At 45.0% G+C, this 27,700-nt stretch overlaps 1 protein-coding gene across 2 annotated transcripts in view; it reads right to left on the bottom strand.

Annotated features, from left to right (window-relative positions):
* The window catches only part of LOC115081790 (ATP-binding cassette sub-family A member 5-like), a 230,039-nt gene that overhangs the window by 64,396 nt on the left and 137,943 nt on the right, over positions 1-27,700 (bottom strand). For both annotated transcript variants that reach the window (XR_003853873.1, XM_029586163.1), the window contains exons 10-11: positions 13,054-13,129; positions 2,914-3,008 (exon numbers count right to left, since the gene is read on the bottom strand). Coding sequence is in view for 1 of the 2 variants with exons in the window: in XM_029586163.1 (XP_029442023.1) it covers positions 2,914-3,008; positions 13,054-13,129 (171 nt within the window). In the remaining variant the exon portion in view is untranslated. The remainder of the gene's footprint in view (positions 1-2,913; positions 3,009-13,053; positions 13,130-27,700) is intronic.

Here is a 27,700-nt window from a genome sequence, read left to right as displayed (position 1 = left end):
GAAGGGCCGACGTCCTCGAAAGGACTGGGGCCAGGACTGGGACCTAGAGGAAGTTCCCCTAGAGAAGGCCCCCCTCGCTCTCGGCTGATATCTACGTTGGCCCCTGAAGCGGGTACGAGTAGGGAAAAAGGATCTAGCCTGTTTCGGGCGGTCCTCAGGCAACTTATGAACCTTGTTTTCCCCCAAGGACTTAATAAGCTGCTCCAGGTCCTCCCCAAAGAAAGGGAGAGTACTCAGCTGTGCCTTGGAAGATGAATCAGCCGCCCAGTGTCGGAGCCAGAGGAGCCGTCTGGCCGAGACCGCCGAAGCCATTACCTTTGCCTGCACGCGGAACAAACCGTATAGGGCATCCGCCCCATAAGCTATAGTGCCTTCTAACCTGTCAGCCTGCTCTGCCTCTGCAGGTGGGAGGTCTTGGGTGCTGAGTAATTGTTGGACCCACCTAACACTTGCCCGCTGCATGAGACTGCTGCAAATCGACGCCCGAACACCCAAGGCCAGGATTTAAAAAATGCACTTGAGATGGGATTCCAGCTTACGATCTTGGACATCTCTCAAGGCTGTAGCCCCCATCCCCGGGATAGTGGTATGTTTAGTGACCGCTGTCACAGAAGAGTACCTTAGGCAGCTTCAATAAATCTAAACACTCCTCCGGGAGGGGATAAAGCTTTTCCATGGTCATCCCAACCCGAAGACCCAACTCGGGGGCCTGCCATTCCCTGAGGAGCATTAGTTTGTGCATAGGGTGGAAAGGAAAAGAGCACGGCAGAGCCCTGAGCCCCGCCAGGACCGGGTCCGAGGAAGCCGGCATTGCCGCCGAAAACTCGTCCACTGGGGGACAATCAATCCCCAATTCTTGGGAGATGAAGGGAAGAAGAGGCTCCAGTTCCTCCCTACAAAAGAGGTGGAGGACCCGGGGGTTGTCCCCCTCCAGGGGGGGAGGGACGTCAGCTGAGTCAGGATCCTGATCCGGGTCCTGGGAAGGCAGGGGGCCGGGGGGAGGGGTCCGGCGGGGGGGGGGGGGGGGGAGGAGGGGGAGGAGTCCCCGGAACCACAGGGACCCACACCGCCCCCTGCCCGCCCAGAGTTGCAGGAGAGGGAGGAACAGGGAGCTGAGGGCCCTTAGCCGGGGGGGGGGGCAGGAGGGGGGGTCCGCCTCCTCTTGTAAACTTGCGAAGTAAGATTTGTGCAACAAAAGCACAAAATCAGTTGAAAAACCGGGTCTATCGCCCCTGGGGGGGGGGGGATTTGGGGGTTCAGGACCTGCAAGGGGGGAGTGCGTGGGACTCAAATTGGGGGGGCTCTAAAAAAATCGGGTCCTGCGCTCAGGCTGCTCTGAAAATGAAGCAGCAGAAAAACCTAAAATGTTCGCCGTTCCTGCGGTTTGACGGCCCAGGAACAGCGTGGCCAAACATTTAGAAGGTCTGGATGGGGTTCCTGAGGGCATCGGGACATCTGAGGAACCCCCCCCCCCGGTAAACAGCGAGAACAAAGTCCCTCTCTAGAGAGACTAGGAGGAATCCCCATAAGCCAGACACAGTGGGGATTCTCGGCATGGCTCCAATGTGGGGGAGGAGCAGCACTTAAAATCAGCTGGGCTTCCGGGGCTGCAGAGCAGAGGCAGAGACTGAAGTCTGCATGCTCCTAAACTCTCTCAGAGGCTGTAAAACTTTAAAAGTAAGGTAAAGAACTTTCTCCCTTTATTATTTGTATTCTCCCTTTTTTTTTTTTTTTGACAAGACAGGGAAAGGATCCCAGCAGGTAGCCTTAGAAAAAGATTCAGCCCAGTGAAGGGAGAAATTTATGGAGGGAGAGGGAGAGAGAGAGAGAGATGCTGAACAGGGGGAGTGACTGGCAACACCAATATCCACCCCTGCAGCCGAGGACCACCGGGAATAGGGAGCCTAGGCTATATAAAACAAGGGGCAAAGCCCCCTAGGCCCCCGCAAGAGCAAGGAGACAGGAACTGTCTCCTGTGGAAGCGATCCACAAAGTTCACACAAGCTCTATTTTTATTTTTTTGCTTGATCCAGATAGCGTTAGAAGAAAAAGTAGAAAGAATCCCCAAAGGGACAGAGAATACGGTAAACAGGGAACCACAGGGTGAGCTGTTCCACCTGCTGGAGACAGACAAATACTGAAGGGTTACAGGATAGGCTCTGTCCTCATATAGGATACCATTTCAGTTTTAGTCTGTCTCCACTTGCTGGACAGGAGGCTCAACCCATGGTCTGGACTGATCCGGGTACGTACAGGGAAAGTTCAGTACAGGGAAAGTTCAAGTAACTTATCAGACTGTCTTTAGCTGGATAACTTGTGAGCAGGCAGTGGGCATAACAAGGCAGCGCTACTTAGCCGAATAAGCTATCCAGCTAAGTAGTGATATTGAGCTTAGCTGGATAAGTTATCTGTCTAGGTTACTGCTTGATAGCAGGACTAAACTTACTTATCCAGCTAAATAGGGATTTATCTGGGGATATTCAGCTGCATAATCGCGCAGCTGAATATCCCATCAAAGTTAGTCAGATAAGTCCATCCGGCTAACTTAGATAACCAGCTATGTTTTGAATATCTACCCCAGTGTAGATTTACTGTAACTGCATTATGCATGTATATGGAAATGAATACGATAATATAGTCACATATTTTGAAACACATTCTGATCATCTGCTTTCAGTTTTAACCCTTATAAGCCAATGATATAATGGCTCAGAACACAAGGGCTGCATAATGACAAAGAAGACGAAGAAGTACACACATTCAACCAAATTTAGCCAGGACTAACATAGAAAATAGAAGGCAAATGGGACAGCATGGAATAAAGATCTTCAATTAATATTGTTTCAAAGCATCCTGCTATAAATGTACCATCTGCACATTCACACACAGAAGCTCAGAGTCTAAACATCTCACCACATCTGTTGCTTGGCTCTAGGATCCATGCCAGTTGATGGCTCATCTAACAGCATGATTTGAGGATTTCCCAGGATGCTTAGTGCAAAACATAACTAGGAAGGAAAGAAACAAAGTAAGTAGAATTATACTTGACAACAGAAAGCAGAGTTGCTTATCAGTAGGCGTTCTCCGAGGAAAGCAGGATATCAATGCTCACACACAGATGATATCATCCGATGGAGCCCGGCACAGAAAAGTTATATCAAAGTTTCTAGAACTTTGACTGAGCCTTAATGAGCATACCCAAGCATACATTTTCCTCATGTCCATAATTAATTAAAGAATAAACCATGAAATGGAGACCCAACTCCACAGGGAGGTAGGCGGGTCTTGTGAGGATTGACATCCTGCTGTCTTCGGAGAACACCTGTCACAGGTAAGCAACTCTGCTTTCTCGGAAGGCAAGCAGGATGGCAGTCTTCACACAAGTAAATCCCTAGCTACAGACAGCCCCCAACAAAATAGGGAACAACAAAAACAGTGCCAAAGAGACAACAACCATAACAATGATTTTGTTGGCAACAGGCTTTTTTTTTTTTTTTTTTTACAGTACATATCTTAAAAGGGGGCAGCCTGGAACTAAAAGAACAGGCCCTAGACGGGAATAGAGTTGGGTTCTGCACCTCAAACAAGTTCCAGAACGCAGACTGACCAAACCTGCTATTGCGTCGGCTATCCCTGTCCAAATGTGGATGAGTGTCCAGAATTTCACGTTTGCAGCCTTGCATATCACTTCCAAGTGAACTGATCCCAAGTGAGCCATAGATGCTGCCATGGCTTAGATGGAATAAGCCTTGACATGGCCTACTAGATTCAAGCCTGCCTGAACATAACAGAAGGAGATGCAGTCTGCTAGTCAACTGGAGAGCATCTGCTTGGCAATGGCAATCCCCAGCATACTTCGATTGAAATAAAAAACTGAGTGGACCTTCTTTGGCTTCTGTCCACTCCAGATAGAAGGCCAAGGCTCTCCTGCAGTCCAAACTGTGCAAGGCTTGTTCACTTTGGTGAGCATGAGGCCTGGGGGAAAAAGTTGGATCAAGAAGGAATTCTGACACCACTTTAGGGAAAAAACTTAGGGTGTGTACGCAAGACCACCCTATTATGAAAAAACATGGTGTAAGGTGAATAACTCACAGAGGCCTGAAGCTCACTGACTCTGCACCCTGAAATTACTGCCACCAAAAATATGACCTTCCAGGTTAGGTACTTCAGGTCACAGAAGCGCTGTGGCTCAAAAGGAGCTTTCATCAGTTGAGATCCCATAACACAGCAGAAGTTCTTATGGGAGGCTTTAAATGAAGCAGATCCCGAATGTATAGAGATGGGCTTACCTTCTACATGGTGATGATATGCACCAATTGCACTAAGGTGAACCCTGACCAAGTTGGTCTTAAGACCCCAGTGTCAGAAAGATGTAGAAGGTAGTAAAGCAGTTTTTGGGTTGAGCAGGAGACGGGATCTAAGGCACCTTTGCTCACACCACACAGCAAACTTCCTCTTCTTCAATCCATAGGACTTTCTGGTGGATGGAAGGTTGCCAACATAATTAATCTGCCTTGATGCAGCGTTTGAACGTTGACAATGTTGGCAGCTAAGGAAATTCAGCATCTTGAAAAAGCATTTGGTGTACAGAAACAGAAACACCATTAAGGCGCAAAATAAAATAAAAGATAAATGCATAGTGATTTATATGTCGGGTTCAAGATCAACATTTAGCATGTGATGAAGACGTGTATGTCTCCGCTTCAAATTAAATTATATGTTGGGCATCACAACTGAACTACAGTCGCTGGCAAGATACTCAAGTCTCCGGTTGTTTTAAATCTAGTGTTATAATCTCATGTTATTTCATCGGATTGAGATGTGTACCATTCGATTGTGATTTACACAAGAATTAATAAAAAAAAAATCAAGGGTATACGGAGAGTGGCAGGATTAAATTAAATGTAAAGGTTTCCGCACAGAAACCTGAGATCTGCTAATAAGGCTCTACTAACTGTCCCCTCTGTTAAATCAGCATGCCTCACTCAAGTAAGGGAGAGACCACTGTTGCTGGCTGGACCTGTCCTGTGGAACTCCATGCCACTAAAAATAAGGCTGCAGAGAAATTTAAAACTATTCAAAACTTAACCTGAAAATCTGACTCTTTAAACAAGTTTTTTATAAAGACAAAGAGAAGGAGAAAAACAGTTGATAGATAAGGACGCATCAAGCATTCAGTTTTGTTTTTTACCTACAAATGCATATTAACATTAGATTTGAACCGCTTAACAGTTTCCTAACCAAAATATAGGCTTAACTTAACACATAGTTTACCATATTAAAAATATGTTACCGTACTATGATGGCACATGCTTAATTTGTAATCTATACCAATTATAGTTTTTCTTTATTGTGCCTTTCTGTAAACGTTTGTGATGGTGATCTAACTTAACGATGGTATAGAAGAGTTTTTAAAGAAAGAAAGAAAGAAATGAATATGAATCAGGAATGAAGGCATTTTAAAGAAAAAACAAGAGGTGGTAAGACCTATGACTGCAACGACTGGGTATTAAGATTCTGGTTAATCAGATATCTTACCAATATTGAGGTCTTCCCTCTCACAAAAATTATTTTATTAATGTTTTTGAGATTAATAAAAATTAAGAGATAGAGGAGATGTATATGAATAAACAACGGTTGTTGTAGACTAGTCATTAAGTCTTTCTACTTGACACTAGTTACTCCTTAATTTTTGAGGATTTTTCTAGAAGCTAAGACAACATGAGATAAATCTTCAGAAAGGTCAAGAGTTTTGGGGAAAAGAGAGAGATTTACTGCTGTCGGAGGAGGACTGTTTTTAGCTGGTGGTGCAGTGGAAGCTTTCCCTCCTGCCCCATCGTCCATGCCCCGAGCTGACGTCATCAAGCAGTCACGGGACGAATAAGAGCAGTGTCCCAGCCCTGCACACAGAGGGGAAGAGAGAGATTTATCCTCATTGGAGGAGGGCTGTTTCCAGCTGGTTGTGCAGTGGGAGGTTTCCCTCCTGCCCCATCATCCGTGCCTTGAGCTAACATCATCAAGCAGTAACTAGGATGCATAAGAATGGCATCCCAGTGGTATGCTGCCTCTAGCGTGCAGCCAAAGCCACATGCTCCTTCTGGAGTATTTTGCTTCCTCTTGTGACTTGGTTAAGACTGTACTATGGGAAGGAAAAGGTTAGTTCAAATCTAAAAGGTTAGTTCAACTCTAAAATATTTGAACTAACTATCGTTAAAGTTAAAGTATCCATTTGTCCTTCTTTTCTAATATCTTTTAACTAGGAAAATAAACATTTTTTGAAATAGCCATTTCTTTATCAGGGGGATAATCTAAATCTCATGAATATATTTTTTAAACAATTCATAGGGTGAAAGCAATCTTGCAACTTGAAAATTAAGAAAACATACATTTTTTGCCCTCTGAACATTTTCTAAAGCCTCTATATTATTATGCAAAAGAAAACAATCTTTAACAAAGGAAGAGGCAGATGCCTGCAATGTAGATACTTGATTAGACAGAGTATGGAATTGGGATCTTCATGAGCCAGAGCCTTGCTGAAACTAAGTGCAATTTTATTTTATTTACCTGTGCTTAATGTAATAGGGTTTTATATTTGCAAAAGATTGTGCCTTGTCTGTTAGAAAGGGGTAGATTTGAACTTGAAACCTGAAAGAGAGCTATTTTGTCTGCTTTCTAGGGCTACGAATTAAAAAAAGATAGCCAATCCTTCTAGCTATTATTTATTTCCCTCCCTCCCTCCCCCTCTACCAACCCACCCCTGGCATTACTTTCGTATATACTCTTCCCTGGTTTCCTAAATAATTAGTTTCAGTTATCTCATCCCCAATTACTTAGTAATTCCTTACAACCTAGATATAACTTATACTGTCGTATTGCTTGTTAAATTTAGTTTGCATATTCTGCCTATTAATCTTTATTGTATAATTCATACTTTTATTTCAAATACCTATTAAAAATCTTTGCTAGGGACTAACCATACTTTACCTTATCTTTAGGATTGTAATTAAGCAGAGAGAATGGCTTTAATTCAATGCAACAATTGGGGTGCTTATGTCCCAAGGCCTATCATTTGAAGAACCAAGGGCTGTCCCTTTTGCCTTCAGCTGTCTAAAATTAAAATGGAGCTGATCCATCTGAGGGAGGAATTGGCCAGTATTCAATTAACCTCTATTGACAATATTCCCGTGAGGGTCACTTTTTTGGTCCCATTTTGTGCTGAGAAAGATAAAGATTGGGTCTTTCAAAAATATTTTTCATGTAAAGATTTTTCCTTTTGTGGGAAGAGGATTCAAATCTTCCCAGATGTAACTAGACCTACCAAAGTCAGGAGGAAGCAGTTCCTCCAGTTGTGACAGAAAGTTCTTGATTTAGGAGGGACCTTTTATCTCAAGTTTCCCTGCAAGTGTCTGGTTGAATATCAAAAGAATTGGTTTATATTTATGGATCCTGTTCATATGTATTATAGGGATCCATGATAAACATGGTCCTCATGCATTGAGGGCTTCGCTGGAACCCCAAAGATATAGTGACACAAAATAAAAGGAACGCTAAGTCAAATTCAATGGCGGCAGTGACTGATGGCCGACAGGCACCAAGGGTACTGCCACCCGAAAGGGAACCGACCGTGAAAGGAAACTAAGAAAAACGTTGAAAAACCTACTTAGGGACACTATAGGAAGATAGTGAAACATAGAAACATAGAAATGACGGCAGAAGAAGACCAAATGGCCCATCCAGTCTGCCCAGCAAGCTTCACACATTTTTTCTCTCATACTTATCTGTTTCTCTTAGCTCTTGGTTCTATTTCCCTTCCACCCCCAGTTTTAATGTAGAGAGCAGTGATGGAGCTGCATCCAAGTGAAATATCTAGCTTGATTAGTTAGGGGTAGTAGCCGCCGCAATAAGCAAGCTACACCCATGCTTATTTGTTTTACCCAGCCTATGTTATACAGCCCTTAATGGTTGTTTTTCTTCTCCCCTGCCGTTGAAGCAGGGAGCTATGCTGGATACGCGTGAAGTATCAGTCTTCTCCCATGCCGTTGAAGCAGAGAGCCATGCTGGATGTGCATCGAAAGTGAAGTATCAGGCACATTTGGTTTGGGGTAGTAACCGCCGTAACAAGCCAGCTACTCCCCGTTTTGTGAGTGCGAACCCTCATTTTCTCCCCTGCCGTTGAAGCAGAGAGCTCTGCTGGATGTGTGAAGTATTGGTTTTTCTTCTCCCCTGCCGTTGAATCAGAGAACTATGCTGTATATGCATTGAAAGTGAAGTATCAGACTTATTTGATTTGGGGTAGTAACCGCCGTAACAAGCCAGCTACTCCCCTCTTTGTGAGTGCGAACCTTTTTTTCACATTTCCTCTTGCTGTTGAAGCTTAGAGCGATGTTGGAGTCACAGTAAGCATGTGTATGTTTATTTAATAAGGGTATTGACTCCAGGCAGTAGCCCTCATTCTGGCGAGTCACCCACTCTTCATTGGCGGCCTCTTGACTTTATGGATCCACAGTGTTTATCCCACGCCCCTTTGAAGTCCTTCACAGTTCTGGTCTTCACCACATCCTCAGGAAGGGCATTCCAGGCATCCACCACCCTCTCCGTGAAGAAATACTTCCTGACATTGGTTCTGAATCTTCCTCCCTGGAGCTTCAAATCGTGACCCCTGGTTCTGGTGATTTTTTTCCTACGGAAAAGGTTTGTCGTTGTCTTTTGATCATTAACACCTTTCAAGTATCTGAAAGTCTGTATCATGTCACCTCTGCTCCTCCTTTCCTCCAGGGTGTACATATTTAGATTCTTCAATCTCTCCTCGTACGTCATCCGATGAAGATCCTCCACCTTCCTGGTCGCCCTTCTCTGTACCGCCTCCATCTTGTCTTTGTCTTTTTGAAGATACGGTCTCCAGAACTGAACACAGTACTCCAGGTGAGGCCTCACCAAGGACCTGTACAAGGGAATAATCACTTCCCTTTTCTTACTCGATATTCCTCTCTCTATGCAGCCCAGCATTCTTCTGGCTTTAGCTATCGCCTTGTCGCATTGTTTTGCCGATTTCAGATCATTAGACACCATCACCCCAAGGTCCCTCTCCTGCTCCGTGCACATCAGCCTTTCCCCGCCCATCGAATACAGTTCATTCGGATTTCCACTCCCCATATGCATGACTTTGCACTTCTTGGCATTGAATCTCAGCTGCCATATCTTCGACCAATCTTCCAGTTTCCTTAGATCTCGTCTCATTCTCTCCACTCCTTCCGGCGTGTCCACTCTGTTGCAGATCTTTGTGTCATCCGCAAAAAGACAAACCTTACCTTCTATCCCGTCCGCAATGTCGCTCACAAAGATATTGAACAGGACCGGTCCCAACACCGATCCTTGCGGTACACCACTTAAAACCGCTCTCTCTTCAGAGAAGGTTCCATTTACCATCACACATTGTCTTCTGTCCGTCAACCAATTTGCAATCCAGGTCACCACCTCGGCACTCACTCCCAAGCTTCTCGTTTTATTCACCAGTCTCCTGTGCGGAACCGTATCAAAAGCTTTGCTGAAATCCAAGTATATGATATCGAGTGCTCTTCCTCGATCCAATTCCTTGGTTACCCAGTCAAAAAAGTCAATCAGGTTTGTCTGACAGGATCTTCCTCTGGTGAATCCATGCTGCCTCTGGTCCATCAAATCTCCCGACTGTAGATAGTTCACTATTCTCTCTTTCAACAGTGACTCCATTACTTTTTCCACCACCGAAGTGAGGCTAACTGGTCTGTAGTTACCAGCCTCCTCTCTGTTCCCAGAGCGGGACCACCACCGCTCTTCTCCAATCACTCGGCACCACTCCCGTTTCTAGGGATCTATTGAACAGGTTGCACAGCGGTCCCGCCAGCACATCTCTGAGCTCCCTCAGTATCCTTGGATGAATCCCATCAGGCCCCATGGCTTTGTCCACTTTCAGATTCTTTAGCTCTTCCCATACATTATCTACTGTAAATGGATTTTCCTCTGTTCCGCTTCCCTCCAGTTTCTTGTTGTGAAGAGATGGTCCTTCTCCAGGGTCTTCTTTAGTGAACACAGAGCTGAAGTATTCGTTTAATATTTCTGCCATTTCTTCGTCTCTCTCCACACATTGATCATTTCCACCTTTCAATTTCACTATACCACTTTGGACTTTTCTCTTTTCGCTGATGTATCTGAAAAATGTTTTGTCACCATATTTTATCTCCTTGGCAATCCTCTCTTCCGCTTGACTTTTTGCCAACTTGATTAATTTCTTAGTCTCCCTCAGTTGAATCAGATATTCTTCTTTGTGCTCCTCCCTTTGGGATCTTTTGTATTTCTTGTATGCAGTTCTTTTAGCTTTAATTTTGTCAGCCACTTCCTTTGAGAACCAGATAGGTTTCATTTTTCTTTTGCTTTTCTTTACATTTCTAACATATAGAGCAGTTGCCTTGGCGATTGCTCCTTTCAGATTGGTCCACTGCTGATCCACATCTCTCTCATTTTCCCATCCATTTAGTTCTTCCTCTAGGTACTTCCCCATTTCCTCAAAGTCTGTGTTTTTGAACTGTAAAACTCTGGTCTTTGTGCTTCTTTTCCATATTCTTTTAGTAATATTAAACCATACCGTTTGATGATCACTGGTGCTGAGGTGGGCGCCCACCTTGACATCAGAGACGATATCTCCATTATTGAGCATTAAGTCGAGAATAGTTGCTTCTCTCGTGGGTTCCAATACCATTTGTTTGAACAGAGATACTTGCATGGCATCCACTATTGCTCTACTGTTTTTAGATTCTGCAGATGGGATTTTCCAGTCTACATCTGGCATATTAAAGTCACCAACGATCACCACTTCCCCTTTCTTACCTATCTTATGGATGTCTTCAACCAGATCTCTGTCCAGCTCTTCCTTTTGGTTTGGAGGCCTGTAAACCACTCCAATATAAATGGATGCTCCATCATCTGTTTTTAGGTCGACCCATAGTGCTTCTTCCTTGCCCCAACTTCCTTGCAGCTCAGATGCTTGGATATTATTTCGGACATAAAGAGCCACACCTCCCCCTTTTCTATCCACTCTGTCCTTCCTTAACAAGTTATAGCCTGGTATTGCTGTATCCCATTCATGAGATTCTGTGAACCATGTCTCTGTGATAGCAACGATGTCCAGTTCTGCCTCTGTCATTAGGGCCTGCAGATCTGGGATTTTATTTCCCAAACTATGAGCATTTGTAATCATAGCTTTCCAGGTACTCTCTTTACGGTTATTGCTTTTCCTGTACTCCTTATGAGACTTTAGTTGAGATTTGTTATTCACTTTACTTTTTCCTTTTGCAGTTGTACCATTGATGACAGAGTTATCCATCTCAATTAGCTTTTTCTTTTGGTTATGGATCTTGAAATTCTGCATGCATTGTTTTTTTCTCTTTTCTGGTAACACGTCAATGTTTTTCTCTAGAATTTCTTCAGTTAATATAGGGAGGGCTTTATGTTCTTGTTGCATTTGATACTGTGTGTGTCTCCTTGTTACAGGTCTAATTCTACCAGAGCCCACCGTAATCCTGGTTTTTAATGATTTACTTGATGACCTGATTGAGTGGGGGGGTATACTTGTTGGCTTCCCATCTGTCAAGAATGGGTGACTGTGGGACACATGTGTTATCCTACCTGAGTCTACTGTATTTCTTTTTCTTGACTCCTGGTTATTCTTTGGTGTTGGGGAATTATTTTCTGAGTAATGCAATGTGGGTGTAATTCTTTTAATTGAAGCTAATTGAGCTTTAACCTCAGTCAGCTCCGTTTTCAAAGAAGAGAGCTGTGCACAGATCGGGCAAGCTCCAAGTCTCCAGATGCTTTCCCTCAGAATAAAGGCTCTACAACAGTTGCATTGGATAGTTCTCATATTGGTTAAGTTTTGGATTGGTATGTCCTTAGCTGTTAATGTACTAATTGATCTTGTTGCTAATGCTAATTTAGTCAGTCTATATTAGTAATGTAATCCCAGGGGTGGGTGGGTAGAGAGGTAGGGTGGGAGGGAAACAAACAGTTGAACCTGGGACAAGCTGGATAGAGTAGGACACTTTCTGGAACTTTGTTAGTCCTTTAGCTATTAAATGATCCCATAGCACTTCTGTGCCAATATTAACCAGATTATTAAAGAACAGCTATACAATAATAGAAATGCAGGTATACTGGATTTTAAAATAACAGTTTGCAAGCAACAATTACAATTAATGTATAATAACAGACCTAGAGAAAGGTATAAAAACACACCAGTTCTACTGCTCAGAGAGCAGATATTAGTGGAGCAGATATTAGTGGAGCACAAAGCAATTAATAAGAAGAATAGAATAGTGAAAGAAAACTAGCAGGGTTTTTTTTTTTTTGGTTTTTTTTCTTTTTTCCCTCAGAAGAGCACCACAGAAAATTAAGAGTCTTTTTAACCCCAGAAGAGCACCACAGAAAATTAAGAGTCTTTTTAACCCCAGAAGAGCACCACAGAAAGTTAAGAGTCTTTTTAACCCCAGAAGAGCACCACAGAAAAATTAAGAGTCTTATCTGCCCAGGAACAGAAGGAGAAATCACTCTGGAGCTGCCTCAAGAAGTCTGCAATGCCCAGCTAGTTCTGGGGCTGCCTCAAGAAGTCTGCAATGCCCAGCTAGTTCACTATTTACCTTCTCTGCCACACCCAAACTGGCCTTAACTGGACACCTTAGGAACCTTCTAGTTCTTACCTATTAAAGGACCCCCTCAGCACTTCTGTGCCAATATTATGAGCAACGCAGTGAAAAAATCCAATGAGAACTTGAAAATGAGAAACCACAACCACTGGGCTCCACTGAAAAACTCAGACTGAAGGGATCCTGCGTAGACGCATGACATTATGCATGCATGGGCATGTTCAGTGATGCTCAGTCAAAGTTCTAGAAACTTAAACATATGTTTTTTGTGCAGAGCTCCATCGGCTGAAGTAACCTGAGTGAGTGCTGCCATCCTGTTTGTCCTCAGAGAAAAAAATATTATCATCATTTAACTAGCGAGTTTAGTATTTCCATACCATACCTTTCTTTTCATTCCTGCTGAGAGCTTCTTAGCTGGTTTCTTTAGATGTTCTGTCAGGTCAAGTGCATTTGAAATTCTGAAGAAATGTGTACAAGAGTCTTGTATGACATATGAAATACTGTATAAATTAATCAATACAAGTATTTACCAAGTCAATCTCTTATTACTGTGCTACTTTCACTTGGCCAACAAAGGTACTATGGCTTTATAGGATATTACTCTGCAATGGTATAAAAGAAAATTAGGCCTTACCTTTGATAATTTTCGTTCCTGTAGTACCATGGATCAGTCCAGACTCCTGGGTTTTGCCCCCCCCCCCCCCCAGCACATGGAGACAGAAGTTTATCAACAAAAACTCCGCCTTATATAGGATGGTGCCACCTACAGTCTGGCAGTATTACTTAATGTCAAAGCAGAATGGATCCAAAAAACCCCAAACTAACTATATACAGTAACCTAACAACCTGAAAACTGGCTCATGAACCCCCATAGGAGTACAGAACCTGAGCTAGATGGAAAAAAACCCGAAGGAATTATCGAGACAAAAAAGAAAACACAGTGCGGACTCTCCATTACCTTCAAATGTCCAATGGCCGGGACTCTGGATTGATCCGTGGTACTACATGAATGAAAATTATCAAAGGTAAGACCTAATTTTCTTTTCCCTGTATGTACCCGGATCAGTCCAGACTCCTGGGATGTACCAGAGCTGTACCTACTTGGGATGGGATCCGGAGAGGCCCGCTCTGAGCACACCTTCTCCAAAACCAGCTGTCCCAGAATCCCGGTCATCCAGGTGATAATGCCTGGCAAAAGTATGTAACAACTTCCAAGTAGCCGCTCTACAAATTTTCTCGAGGGAAATCAAGTGATATTCCGTCCAGGAAGCAGCTTGAGCATGAGTCGAATGAGCCCGAAGACCCTCTGGCAAAGATTGACTGCTCAAAAATAGGCCGAATTGATGGTCTCCTTGAGCCACCTAGAAATGGTAGTCTTAGATGCCATGTTGCCCCGCCTTGGCCCACTCCATAGCACAAAGAGGCGATCTGAAATTCGAAAACCATTGGTAATCTTCAGGTAGTGTAGCAAAGCCCTACGCACATCCAACTTCCATAAATCCTTAGACAAGGGTTCTCCCCTACCCAAGTCGGAAAAGGAAGGCAGCTTCACCGACTGATTGAGATGAAAAGAGGACACCACCTTGGGAAGAAAAGAAGGCACCGCATGCAGAGAAACCCCAGAGTCCGAAATTCTTAAAAGGCCTGAGTCTCTGACAGCCGGTGCGCAGAGGCAATCGCTACCAGGAACACTACCTTCAAAGTGAGGTCTACGGAGAGGTTCAAAAGGAGCCGCACACAAAGCTTTAAGAACTAAATTGAGACTCCAAGATGGACATGGCTGCCTCACTGGAGGACGCAGATGCTTTGCCCCTCGCAGAAAACGAGCAACATCAGGATGTGCCGCCAAACTCACGCCTTGAATATTACCGCATAAAGAGCCGAGAGCGGCCACCTGCAGCCGCAAAGAACTACACGACAAACCCTTTGCCAGACCGGCCTGAAGGAAAGTCAAAATGTCTGGTATCCCTGCCAGAGTAGGGAGGAGACCCCGTTCCAGACACCATGCTTCAAAAACCTTCCACACTCGTACAAAAGATAACGACGTAGAAGACTTCTGTGAGCGCAAAACGTAGTGACAACGGCATCCGAGTATCCTCTGGACTTCAGCCGCTTCCTCTCAAAAGCCATGCTGCTAGACAAAAGCGCTCGACCTGGTCGAAACAAACGGGACTCTGATGAAGCAGGTTCGGCCAGTCTTGAAACCTTAAGGGGCCATCGATGGTCAGATTGATCAGATCTGCAAACCAAGGGCGTCTCGGCCAATCTGGAGCAATCAGAATCACCTCCAACGGATGTAACTCGATGCGACGAAGGATCCGGCCTATGAGGGACCAAGGTGGAAACACATACAGAAGAACATCGATGGGCCAGGGAAGAACCAGAGCGTCCACACCCTCCACTCCTGTGTCCCGCCGACAAGCGAAGAAGTGCGGAGCCTTGGAATTCTTGAACGTCGCCATCAGATCCATACTTGGCGTGCCCCACCGAGTGCAGAGAGTCTGAAAGCCTCCTCCGAGAGCTCCCATTCTCCGGGATCTAGAGAATGACGACTGAGAAAATCCACATGTACGTTTTCCATTCCTGCTATATGAGAAGCTGCTATGCTAAGTGCTGTTCCGCCCATGAGATCAACAGACGAGCCTCTGACGCCACCGGTTGACTCCGGGTTCCACCCTGGCGACTGATGTAAGCCACTGTGGTCGTACTGTCGGAGAGAACTCTGCCGCAGAGAATCTGAAGAAACGCCTGTAGTGCCAGTCGCATCGCCCTGGTCTCCAAGCGATTGATGGACCATTGTGCTTCCTCTTGGGACCACAGCCCTGCACCGACTTTCTCAGGCATACTGCTCCCCAACCGTGCAGGCTGGCATCCGTGGTGACCACAGTCCAGTCGGGAACCACTAAAGGAACCCCCTACTTCAAATTGTCCGGAATCAACCACCAGTCCAGGCTGGCCCGTGCAGACTCCGACATCGGTACAGGAAGATGAAATTCCTCCGAAACCGGGCTCCATCGGGAAAGCAACGCGGATTGTAAAGGCCGCATATGCACAAATGCCCATAGGACTAATTCCAAAGTCGAAGCCATAGAACCTAGGACTTACAAGTAATCCCATATCATCAGAATTTGCTTGGTCAACAAGGCTCACACCTGACCTTGAAGCTTGAGCATCCATTCCTCCATGAGGGACACTCGACCCTGACAAGTGTTGAACAGAGCTCCCAAAAACTCCAACAACTGAGACGGTACGAGACGACTCTTGGACAGGTTGACTACCCAGCCGAGAGCTTTCAATAACTGAAGTATGCGATGTATTGCCTCTCGGAAAAGCACCTCCGACTTCGCCCGAATTAACCAAACGTCCAGGTACAGGTGCACTAGAAACCCCTCCTTCCGTAGCTGTGCTGCCACAACCACCATAATCTTGGTAAAGGTGCGAGGTGCAGTGGCCAGACTGAACGGGAGGGCTTGAAATTGGTAGTGCTGACCCAAAATGGAGAACCTCAGGAACCTCTGATGATCGGCCCGAATCCCTATGTGCAAATACGCTTCCGTGAGATCCAGAGACGCAAGAAATTCCCCTTGCTGAACTGACGCAATGATGGACCTTAACGTTTCCATTCTGAAGTGAGGGATTCGCAGACACCTGTTGGCTAGCTTGAGGATGGGACGAAAAGTTCCCTCTTTCTGTGGGACCACGAAGTAAATGCAATAACGACCCCTTCGAAGTTCCGACTGAGGAACTGGAACAACGGCGCCGAGGTCGATCAGGCGCCGTAGGGTGTCCTTTACTGCTCGACGCTTGGTGGCATGACCGCATAAAGAGATCAGAAAATGTGGACGGACCCAGCGTGCAAAATCTAACCCGTAACCCTGTCTTATCACCGATAGTACCCACTGATTCGATGTGATTTTGGCCTATTCCTCGTAAAACAGAGACAATTTGCCTCCCACCATGTGAACCAAGGAATGGACCGGCCGCACATCATTGTGAAGGCTTTCCGCCTGGAGAACTCTGGCCGGAGCCAGGTCTCCCGAAACGCCGTCCACGAAAGGATTGAGAATACGCTTGCTGCCGGGTGGCGTTGTGACGAAAGGAAGAAACCGACCCCCGAGAAGTCCTAGGCCTCCAGCCTCCCCGAAAACGAGCCCTGGAAGGGAAGGCACCTCTCGACTTCGGTCTATCCTCCGGCAACCGATGCACCTTATTCTCGCCCAAGGACTGAATTAGGTCTTCTAGCTCCTTTCCAAAGAGCAGCTTTCCTTTAAACGGTAAGGAACCCAGCTGAGATTTAGATGACACGTCCGCCGCCCAGTGGCGTAGCCACAGCAGACGCCTGGCGGAGACAGGCGACACCATTGCTCTGGTCGACGTATGGAGCAAATCGTGGAAGGCATCAGCACTATAAGCTATCAACGCCTCTAAACGCCCCGCTTTAAGAGATTCCTCTTGAGATAGCGATTCGTTAGCCAAAAGCTGTTGAACCCAACGCAGGCCTGCCCGCAAAGAAAAATTACCACACATCGCCACACGGATTCCCAGGGTGGAAACCTCAAAAATCTTCTTAAGTTGAACCTCGAGCTTGCGATCCTGTAGATCCTTAAGGGCCGTCCCCCCAGTGACTGGAATGGTGGTCTTCTTCGTGACCGCCGCCACCGCTGCATCCACCTTAGGCACTCTTAAAAGTTCCAATGCCTCTTCAGGCAGCGGAAAGAGCTTATCCATGGCCTTAGCCACTTTAAGGCCCAAGTCTGGAGTGTCCCACTCCTTGAAAAGGAAATCGGTAGCCGAGAAGTGAAATGGGAAAGAGGACGGTGGACTCCGGAGACCCAATACCACAGGATCCATAGCCCCCAACCTGGACTCTTCCTGAGGGAGGGGAATGCCCAATTCCCCTAAAATCACTGGAATGAGCGGTCCTAACTCATCCTTACGAAACAGACGGACGACCTTCGGGTCGTCACCCTCCGCCCCATGAGTCCCCCGGACACCACTCGTAAATGGCTCTGTCTCCCCCTCCACCACCCTCAGGGGCTGAGCAGGAAACTCATGATCATCGAGGTGTCTGTATCCGCCAGTGGGATTCTCAAAGGGAGGGGCCTCTGGCCTGATGAAGGACCAGGGTCCTGTGCAGTCTTGGCCCACTTCGGGGCCCCAGGTTGAGGGTCCAGGTCAAGGGGTCTCTTTTTGCCAGCCTTCTGGGCCTTATAGGTCTTATGCATCAAGAGAACAAAATCTGAAGAGGAGGAGTCCAAGGAGACAGTATCCTCATCCCCTGTAGGGACCTCCCCAGTGGCCAGGCTATCAGAACCAGTGGGCCTGTCCCCTCAGGGACTCTCTGGAGCGGGCGACAGGCTGTCCGACATGGCATAAGGGAGACGAAAAACAAGGTACCCCCCCAAACTGCGTCGCAATGGCAGGAAAACACCCCACCTCCCCGATTGGAAAGGAAGGGAGAGCAGAGCCGCAAGAAAAAAGAACTGACAGTCCAAAATTTTTTTTTTAAACCAAATACTTGCCGCTAGCCCTCCGGGTCCTGGCCCTACTGGGGGAGTGAGCCGGGTTCCCCGGTATCACCCCCAGTAGTGAATGAGCTGGAACAAAGAAAGGGCTTTCACCCAGTACCTTAGCTGCTGCTTACAACCAGGGAGGATGGTCCCCTCAGGACCACACAACCCCCTGGGAGGCGAGAGACTCTGACCTGCAGGCAGTCACTGCGGTCCCAGTCAATTTACTAAAACTGTCCTTTTTTATTTATTTATTTATTTATTTATTTTTAAACTAACTAAACCTGTCACTAAAGCCCAAACTTAACTTAGGCCCTAACACAGACTGTAGGATTTGCACCCTTTCCATCTGCTAGAGACAGAAGAACACTGCCAGACTGTAGGTGGCACCATCCTATATAAGGCAGAGTTTTGTTGATAAACTTCTGTCTCCATCTGCTAGAGGGGGGGCAAAACCCCGGAATCTGGACTGATCCGGGTACGTACAGGAAACATATGTTATGATATATACATATTACATATATTGCTTGGAGAAAAGTTTGTAAAATTGTGCATAAATTAGCATGTAAACTATACCAATTTTCAAAGTGGACTTATGCGCATAAGTCCACTTTGAAAATTATCTTGGCAAAACTACAAGTTTTGCCAGGATAATTCCACCTGGTATTCAGAACTGAGTAACTTTAGCTGAGTAACATTAGCCGAATACCAGGTGGAATTAGCCGAATACCAGGTGGATAATTCCACCTGGTATTCGGAACTGAGTAACTTTAGCTGAGTAACATTACTCAGCTAAACTAACATTACTCAGTTAACTTTAGACAGATAAAGTTATTTAATTCTGAAGATGTCCTTGAGTCACTGGATCAGGAGATGCTGATCAACTGTATTGAAGGTGGCCAAAAGATCAAGTAGCACAGTGAATGAGTTAGCACCTTGATATGCATGGAGGTGGATATTGTTTGCAATTGCCAACAGAACTGATTCTGTTCCATGACCTTTCCTGACCCTGGATTGATACGGATGTAGGATATTTAATTCCTCTAGGAAATCTACGAGTTAGAGGTAAACTATTTTTTCCACCAGGCAATAATTGTCTATTTTAAGATCAGCACCAGGTATTTTTAGGATGGGTTTGATAACAGTCTTTTTGAATGAGCTGAGTAATGAACCTTGGGTTAGAATGGCATTTATTATATTGCTCAGCGAGGAGGCTAGGTTAGGTTTCAGGTTACAAATGAATCTTGGGAGAATTGGATCTAATCACAGAGGGCCAGATATTCAAAGCTCGTTTAGTGCTAGATAGCCAGATACAAAGAACTTATCTGGCTATGTAGCGACCAATGAATATCCAGTTATGTTCTGTGGCCGCTACATAGCTGGATAAGTCACTTATCCGGTTATCTGAATAGCCGGATAAGTTGTAGGTGGGCAGTGGGTGAATTGGGATGGCACTACTTAGCCGGATAAGTTATCCAACTAAGCAGCAATATTCAGCCTTAAGACTGATAAGTTATCTGGGTAAGTTAGACCTGCTTAATAGCAGGTCTAAACTTAGACAGGTATGACTTATCTGCCTAAGTAGTGCTTGCTACGAGGACATTCAACAGCATAGCTGTGCTGCTGAATATCCTAAGAGGGTCATTAATCAAAATTGTTTTAGGGCATTATTGCATGAATTAGTGCACTAACGCACACAATAATGTCATAAAGCATGCACTAATGCATCGTGAAATGCATATGCAAATTTTAAATTAGTAGTTGACTGGGAGGAGTTTGGGTGGAGTAAATGGAAAAGAGGGCCGGTTAATGTTGCGTGCGATAAAGTAACACACAGTAACGCAAGTTTTAACGCCGGAAATAACTACACTTTTTTTCTGTGCGTTAGGCCTGTGATAGCTGTGCATTATGCGCAAAACGGTATTTATCGCAAATCCTCGTTTGAGAGGGGAGAGGAGGGGAGGGAGAGAGAGAGAGCCTCTGTAGAGGGTCACTTATAATTGAACTTTTTATACCACAGTAAGAGGGGGCATTATGAACATGGGATGAGGTATGTGGGGTGGGGTGGGCTTTGGGGGGCAGTTTTACATGCACAGTCATACATACGAACAGCACAGTTACCAACAGTGAAGATTTAATGTGAATTGGAATGATGAAAGGTAAAAGAAAAGTAGATGTGTACCATGTTCTGTCTAGCTAGCTTGATGCTCTCTCTACCTAGCTGCAATAAAGGTAGGTAGACAGTGATAGTAACAGTCTTCTCTTCTTTTATCTTTCAGCCCTCCAAATCACATTAAATTCTTCACTGTTGGTAACTGTGCTGTTTGCACATATGACTGTGCGTGTAAAACTGCCCCCCAAAGCCCACAAACCTCATCTCGACTTACTAGTGCTCCCTCTTACAGTGGTATAAATAGTTAACTTTTTTGTGAGCCTCTACAGAGGCTCTTCTCTCTCTCTAAAATCCTTTGCGGCTGCGATAAATAAATCAATGTGCAATTATCACGCGTTGCAGTAAATACCTAAACAATATCAGGAAAATTATCCTAACCATGCCCCTTTCTTATCACGGGCACTAGTTTTGCGATATTTATAGCAAAATGATGAATCTAGGTCTAAGTTAGCCGGATATGTCTATCCGGTTAACTTAGAAAAATGGGTAGGTTCTCAATATCTATCCCAGAGTGAGTGATTCACTGGAAAATAGTTACCATTTTTCGTGAAGTGATTGTCTTGAAGTCAGATAAAGCAAAATTGCTTACCTTGTAATAGGTGTTTATCCCAGGACAGCAGGATGTAGTCCTCACATATGGGTGACGTCAGCAACGGAGCCCTAGGTGGGAAAGTTTTCTGTCAAAGTTTCTAGAAACTTTTGACTGGCACTGTGGTGCCACTGAGCATGCCCAGCATGCTATGATATTCTCTGCCACAGGTGTCACTCTTCAGTCTGGTATTGTAGCAATGAGCTTTAACAAAAATAAAATAATAAACTATGAGACCCAACTCCGCGGGGTGGCGGGTGGGTTTCGTGAGGACTACATCCTGCTGTCCTGGGATAACACCTATTACAAGGTAAGCAATTTTGCTTTATCCCAGGACAAGCAGGATGCTAGTCCTCACATATGGGTGATTAGCAAGCTAAAGGCTGAGTCATTTTGTATTGAGGCAATAGTTATGTATTGTAGTTGAAATGAATCAGCCGAAGATCACAACAGGTTGGTTGTAGGAGTTGGGTTTAAACTGGAAATAAGTTCTTTAAGACAGATTGTCCATAGGCTGAATCTTGTTGTTCTTCTTTGTCCAAACAGTAATAAGCTGCAAAGGTGTGAAGAGAACTCCATGTTGCTGCTTTACATATGTCAGGGATTGGCACTGAACGATAGTGTGCTACTGATGTTGACATTGCTCTTACTGAATGTGCCTTTACTCGTCCTTGGAGAGGAAGGCCTGCATTTTCATAGCAAAACTGTATGCAATCTGCTAACCAGTTGGACAGAGTATGTTTACCCACTGGTTTACCAGGTTTGTTTGGATCATAAGAAACAAATAGTTGATTGGTCTTCCTGTGGACTGCAGTGCTGTTTAAATAGAAAGATAGAGCATGTTTACAGTCCAAGGTATGTAAAGCTTGTTCTCCTTGGTGAGAATGAGGCCTTGGAAAAAAAGTGGGTAAAACTATAGATTGATTCAAATGGAATTCCGTAACGACCTTGGGAAGGAATTTGGGATGTGTACGGAGAAACACCCTATCATTGAAGAATTTTGTGTAGGGTGGGTATGTTACTAGTGCTTGTAGCTCACTAACCCTTCTAGCTGATGTAATGGCTATGAGGAAGATAGTCTTCTATGTGAGAAATTTCAGGTCACAGGAGTCTATGGGTTCGAAAGGAGCACGCATGAGTCTTGTTAAAACCAGATTCAGGTCCCATTCTGTGACTGGTGGCCGAATTGGTGGTTTAAGGTGAGTTAATCCCCTCATAAACCTACTTACTAGGGGTTGAGTGGAGAGCAGTGCATCTCCAACCTTGTTATGGTAAGCTGAGATTGCACTGAGATGTACTCTTACTGATGAAGTCTGGAGGCCAGAGTTTGAAAGATGATATAAATAGTCTAGTAGAGAAATTGTGGGGCAGGAGAAAGGGTCAATGTTCTTTTTCGTGCACCACAAAGTAAATCTTTTCCATTTTGAAGAATAGTTCTTTCTTGTGGAAGGTTTACGTGAAGCTATAAGTACTTGAGATATATGGGTTGAAAGATTGTGGTTGTAATATCAAGCTTTCAACATCTATGCTGTCAGAGATAGGGATTGAAGGTTGGGATGGCGCAACTGACCCTGATCCTGAGTTATGAGAGTGGGAGCTACTCCCAGACGAATTGGATCTCTGATCGAGAGGTCTAGAAGTGTGGGAAACCATACTTGTCGAGGCCAATATGGGGCTATGAGTATCATGGACCCTTTGTCCTGTTGGAGCTTCACTAGAGTTTTGGTTATGAGTGGTATCGGAGGATACGCGTATAGTAGGCCTGAGTTCCAAGGGCGAGCAAAGGCGTCCTTGGCTGGCTGGTTCTTCTGTTTGTGTAGAGAACAGAAGTTGTCCACTTTGTGATTCAGATGCGATGCAAAGAGGTCTATGGTTGGTTGACTCCAGTTTTGAAATATCTTGGTCGCTACTGAGGGATCCAGTGACCATTCGTGTGGTTGGAATTGACGACTGAGTCGATCCGCCACTACATTGTGAATGCCTGGTAGATAAGTGGCCCTGAGATGTATTGAGTGATTTAGGGCCCAGGCCCAAATCTGTGCAGCTTCTTGACAAAGGAGATACGAGCCCGTACCTCCTTGTTTGTTGATGTACCACATGGCTACTGTGTTGTCTGTTTGGATGAGAACAGTCTTGTGTGAAAGGCAGTCCTTGAACGCATGCAGTGCATAACGTATAGCTCGAAGCTCCAGGAAATTGATTTGGAAAGTTGCTTCGAGTTTTGTCCAAGTTCCCTGGGTTTGGAGATTGTCTATGTGAGCTCCCCAACCCAAGGTAGATGCATCTGTAGTTAACGTTATCTGTGGGACTGGTTGCTGGAAGGGTAGGCCCTTGCGCAAATTGTCCTTGTTTATCCACCAAAGTAGAGAGGAACGTAGTTGGTGGGTTACTTGAATTGGAGAATGCAATGGCTGAATGGCTTGGATCCACTGGAATCTTAAAGTCCATTGAGTTACCCTCATGGCTAGTCTTGCTATAGGAGTGACATGAACTGTGGAGGCCATGTGGCCTAGTAAGGTTAGAAACTGATGAGCTGTAGCTTGCGTGTCTGAGTGAATCGAGTTTGCTAGCAAGGTCAATGTTTCTGCTTGATCCTTGGGTAGAAAAGTCTTTGCAAGGACGGTGTTCAGTTCTGCTCCTATGAATTGGAGCAGGTGAGACGGTGTGATGTGGGACTTTTGATAATTGATGAGAAATCCCATGGAGTGAAGTAGAGCAATTGTCTGGTTGAGAGAAGTTATTGCTACTTGTTGAGATTGACTCCTGATGAGCCAGTCGTCTAGGTATGGGAAGACATGAACACCTTGTTTGTGCAAGTGTGCTGCTATTACTGCCAGACATTTTGTAAATACTCTTGGAGCAGAGGCGAGTCCGAATGGCAGTACTCTGTATTGGAAATGTTGATGACCCACCATGAAGCGCAGGTATTTGCGGTGAGGAGGGAATATTGGAATGTGAGTATAAGCGTCTTGAAGATCCAGAGAACAAAGCCAGTCTCCTTCTTGAAGAAGTGGGAGCATGGTGCCTAGAGAAACCATCCTGAACTTCTCTTTCTTTAGAAATTTGTTGAGATTTCTGAGGTCGAGGATGGGACGTAGGCCTCCTGTTTTCTTTGGAATGAGGAAGTAACGGGAATAGAATCCTCTGCCCTGCTGAGTCCAAGGTACTAACTGGATTGCCTTGGCTCTCAGAAGGGTGGATAATTCTATCTTTAATTGATGTATTTGAGATTTTTGCTGTGGACAGAAAATCGGTGGGAAATCTGGTGGAATGGAGAGAAAATTTAGTTTGTAACCATGGGCAATTATAGAGAGTACCCATTGGTCTGTTGTTATTGTTTGCCAGTGTTTGTAAAAGTGTGATATTCCTCCTCCCACTGGCAGATGTATTTGAGGATTTAAAATTATGACTTGTTCTCTGGTCTGACTCTCAAAATCCCGCTGCTGGACCTGACTGAGGTGGAGGTTGCGTGCGAGGAGGTCAAGGTTGTCTTGATTGTGAGCGTTGTTGTTGAGGCCTAGTAGATCTGCCCCTGGATGTTTGTGAGTAGTATCTACGTGGCCTGTAGTAAGAACGCTTTGGTTCCCTGCGGGGCAAGCGTCTTTGTGATTGTGTTGAAGTATCCTGAGGCATTTGGGATAGTTGACGTAATGTTTCAGTGTGGTCTTTTAGCTGTTGAACTGCTTCTTGGACTTTATCACCGAATAAATTGTCCTCCAAACATGGTAGATCCACAAGTTTTTCCTGGACCTCAGGCCTGAGATCCAAGGCCTTGATCCATGCATACCTTCGAGCAGTAATTCCAGCTGCTGCAGTCCTGGAGGCAGTGTCAAAGCTATCATAAGCTGCTCTGACTTTATGCTTTCCTGCTTCTAGGCCTTTGTTCACTATGGCCTGTGCTGGTTCTTGAAACTGTTCAGGTAAAGAATTTATGAATTGTTCCATCTGCTTCCATAAATCTCTCTGATACTGTGTCATATACAACTGGTATGCAGAGATTTTGGAATTTAGGATTGCTGCTTGATACACCTTTTTTCCCAATGTATCAAGGAAGCGGTGATCCTTGCCTGGAGGAGTTGAAGAGTGAGGACGGACACGTCTTGACTTTTTCTGGGCAGATTCAACTACCACTGAATTATGTGGTAGTTGTGCTTTTTGGAAGCCAGGTGCCATCTGAACCAGATAAGTGGAATCCACTCGTTTGTTTACTGGTGGAACTGTAGAAGGGTGTTCCCAGATCCTGTGTTGCAGGTCTAAGAGCACTTCATGAATTGGAATAGCTAAAACCTGTTTGGGTGGATCTACAAATTGTAATACTTCTAAGAGTGTGTTGTCTAGTGTCTTGTTCTGTTGACAGCTTAAAAGGTATGGTATCTGCCATGTCTTGAATAAAACTGGAGAACGATAGGTCTTCTGGTGGGGACTTTTTCTGGGTTCTGGTGGAGAAGGTTCCGACATAAAGTCCTCAGAAGATGTATTAGTGTCATGACTATCCCAGGAGTCATCATCATTATCCCTATAGGGTAGCTTTGTGATGGACTTGGGTGGTAGATGTAATCCTGATGGACCTGGTAATGGGTCATCAATGGGATGTGGAAGTGTTTGTTTTTCTGGTTGCTTTGGTAAAGGGTCGATGACATCTTGATACCATTGCAGTAGACGCTGGAAGAAAGCTAGATCTTGAATTTCTGGCTCTTTTTGCGGTGGTTGTGTCGATGGAATAGCCACCGGAATTGATGTGGACGTCGAAGGCTGTCGTCTCGGTGTTAAAACTAACGTCGGCGGAGTTATTGGTATCAACGTCAAAGAGGTCGATGCATATATCGATGTCGACGCCATTACTAAACTGGGTGTCGACGTCGAGTCACCATTAGTCCTCGGTGCGAAGGTCGACACCGGCATCGGTGGTCCCACCGGCATCAGCAAAGTTGCCGGCATCGATGCAGGGAGCATCGGCATCGACGAGCTCGTCGGAATCCATTGTTTCTCCATAAAAGCCTTCGATACCGCTTGTCTGATTATATCAGACAATTCCGGCATTACAACTGATGATACCAGAGCAGTTGTAAGCAGTGGTGGAGGTTGAGGTATAGGATCCGATGCAGGGCCCTGCAAAGGATCAGGAACCGGAGACGGAGGATGAGGCCCAGGCGCCGATGTTTCCTCAGTCCGTGGCCGCTTTGCCATCGAGGGTTCCTGGGAAGCAGTTTCGGGCATCGATGGTCGTCGATGTCGATGATTGTGTTTCAACTTTTGAGGATCGATGGATTTCGTCGATGACGATGACGACGATGAAGGATCCCCCGACGGCCCCGGGTGAGTTTTTTAATTAACAAGCGCTTAGTCATTCCAGCCGGAGACGACTTCGATGACGCCGAAGGAGATGGAATAAGTTGAAGCTGGAAAAGATGCTCCATTTTTTCTAGTCGAGTTTTGCGACTTTTTGGAGTCATCTCGGAGCATTGTGGGCATGTATTAACCTCATGTTTTTCTCCGAGGCATAAGACACATTCGGTGTGCGGGTCGGTAATCGACATTTTTTGAGCGCATACAGGACATTTTTTTAAACCTGTAGCCATATTTTCTAGTCGACGGCCGTCGAAAAGAAACGGGAATTCGCGAGAAAAAGTTTTCTTCAAATGAAGAAAATAAGAGATAGAGGTACTCACCGGCCGGTGAAAAAAGTACTTTGAGAGACTTGTGAGAGAGAATATCAAGTAACTTTGACTATACAGTCAAAAATGTTGTTGAGAGAATCTCAACAGCTCCTATCCCGCGATGCCTACAGCAGCGCGGAAAGACGAAGACTGAAGAGTGACACCTGTGGCAGAGAATATCATAGCATGCTGGGCATGCTCAGTGGCACCACAGTGCCAGTCAAAAGTTTCTAGAAACTTTGACAGAAAACGTTCCCGTCTAGGGCTCCGTTGCTGATGTCACCCATTTGTGAGGACTAGCATCCTGCTTGTCCTGGGATAATGGGATCAAGTATGGTGGGAATTGAACAGAATTTGTCTGTGTGATTGTTACATTCATGGGTTGATTTGTGTTAGGGGTGTGTATATACGGCCGTATATGCTACCATGTGCAGTTGTTTGAAAGTTATCCTCTTAGTATTCAGCTCAGGGGCACACTTTACGGAGTTGAGGCAGTGGGGGCTGGGTATTTGGCCAATATCTTTTCTTTTTTGTTTTTTAAGACAGGGAATTGGTCAGGGAGGGGAGAATTGGCACCCCCTTGACATGCTAGTTTTTATTTTAGCTATCCAGATAACTTTAGGACAGCAATTCTTTTGCTGAATATCAGCACTAGCTGGATGCATTTTAGCCACACCCATGGAACACTCGCTGCGCTGCCTCTTTTTATGCAGTTAAAATTTAGCTGTTGAATGGGGAGGAAATTTTTAAATGCCATGTTTTCTCCAGCTAACTCCAAAAGTAAGCCGGACAAATGCAATGAATATTGACCACATACTTTTTAAAATAAAAAAATATGCATGTTAAGTCTCAACCCTGCCTGGACTCCACCTTCTGAACACCTGTCCCTCTACATCTTCTGGAACCTCCTTTGTTTGGAGTGCTTCTCTTTCTTGTGTATATGCATGCAATTTTACATGCATATTATCACACAGTTTTCTAAAAGTTCACTACTTAATCTGCATAAGTCACTTTGAAAGTAACCTTCCCCCTAGGGCCAGATAAAGTAAGTAAATATTATTTTATTTAATATAGTACTTGCTGGTAAATTATTTTGACTT

The sequence above is a fragment of the Rhinatrema bivittatum genome, unplaced genomic scaffold (genome assembly GCF_901001135.1).
Source record: "Rhinatrema bivittatum unplaced genomic scaffold, aRhiBiv1.1, whole genome shotgun sequence".
NCBI lineage: Eukaryota > Metazoa > Chordata > Amphibia > Gymnophiona > Rhinatrematidae > Rhinatrema > Rhinatrema bivittatum.
The sequence above is the reverse complement of the archived record's forward strand: the minus strand, read 5'-3'. Positions and strand labels throughout refer to the sequence as shown.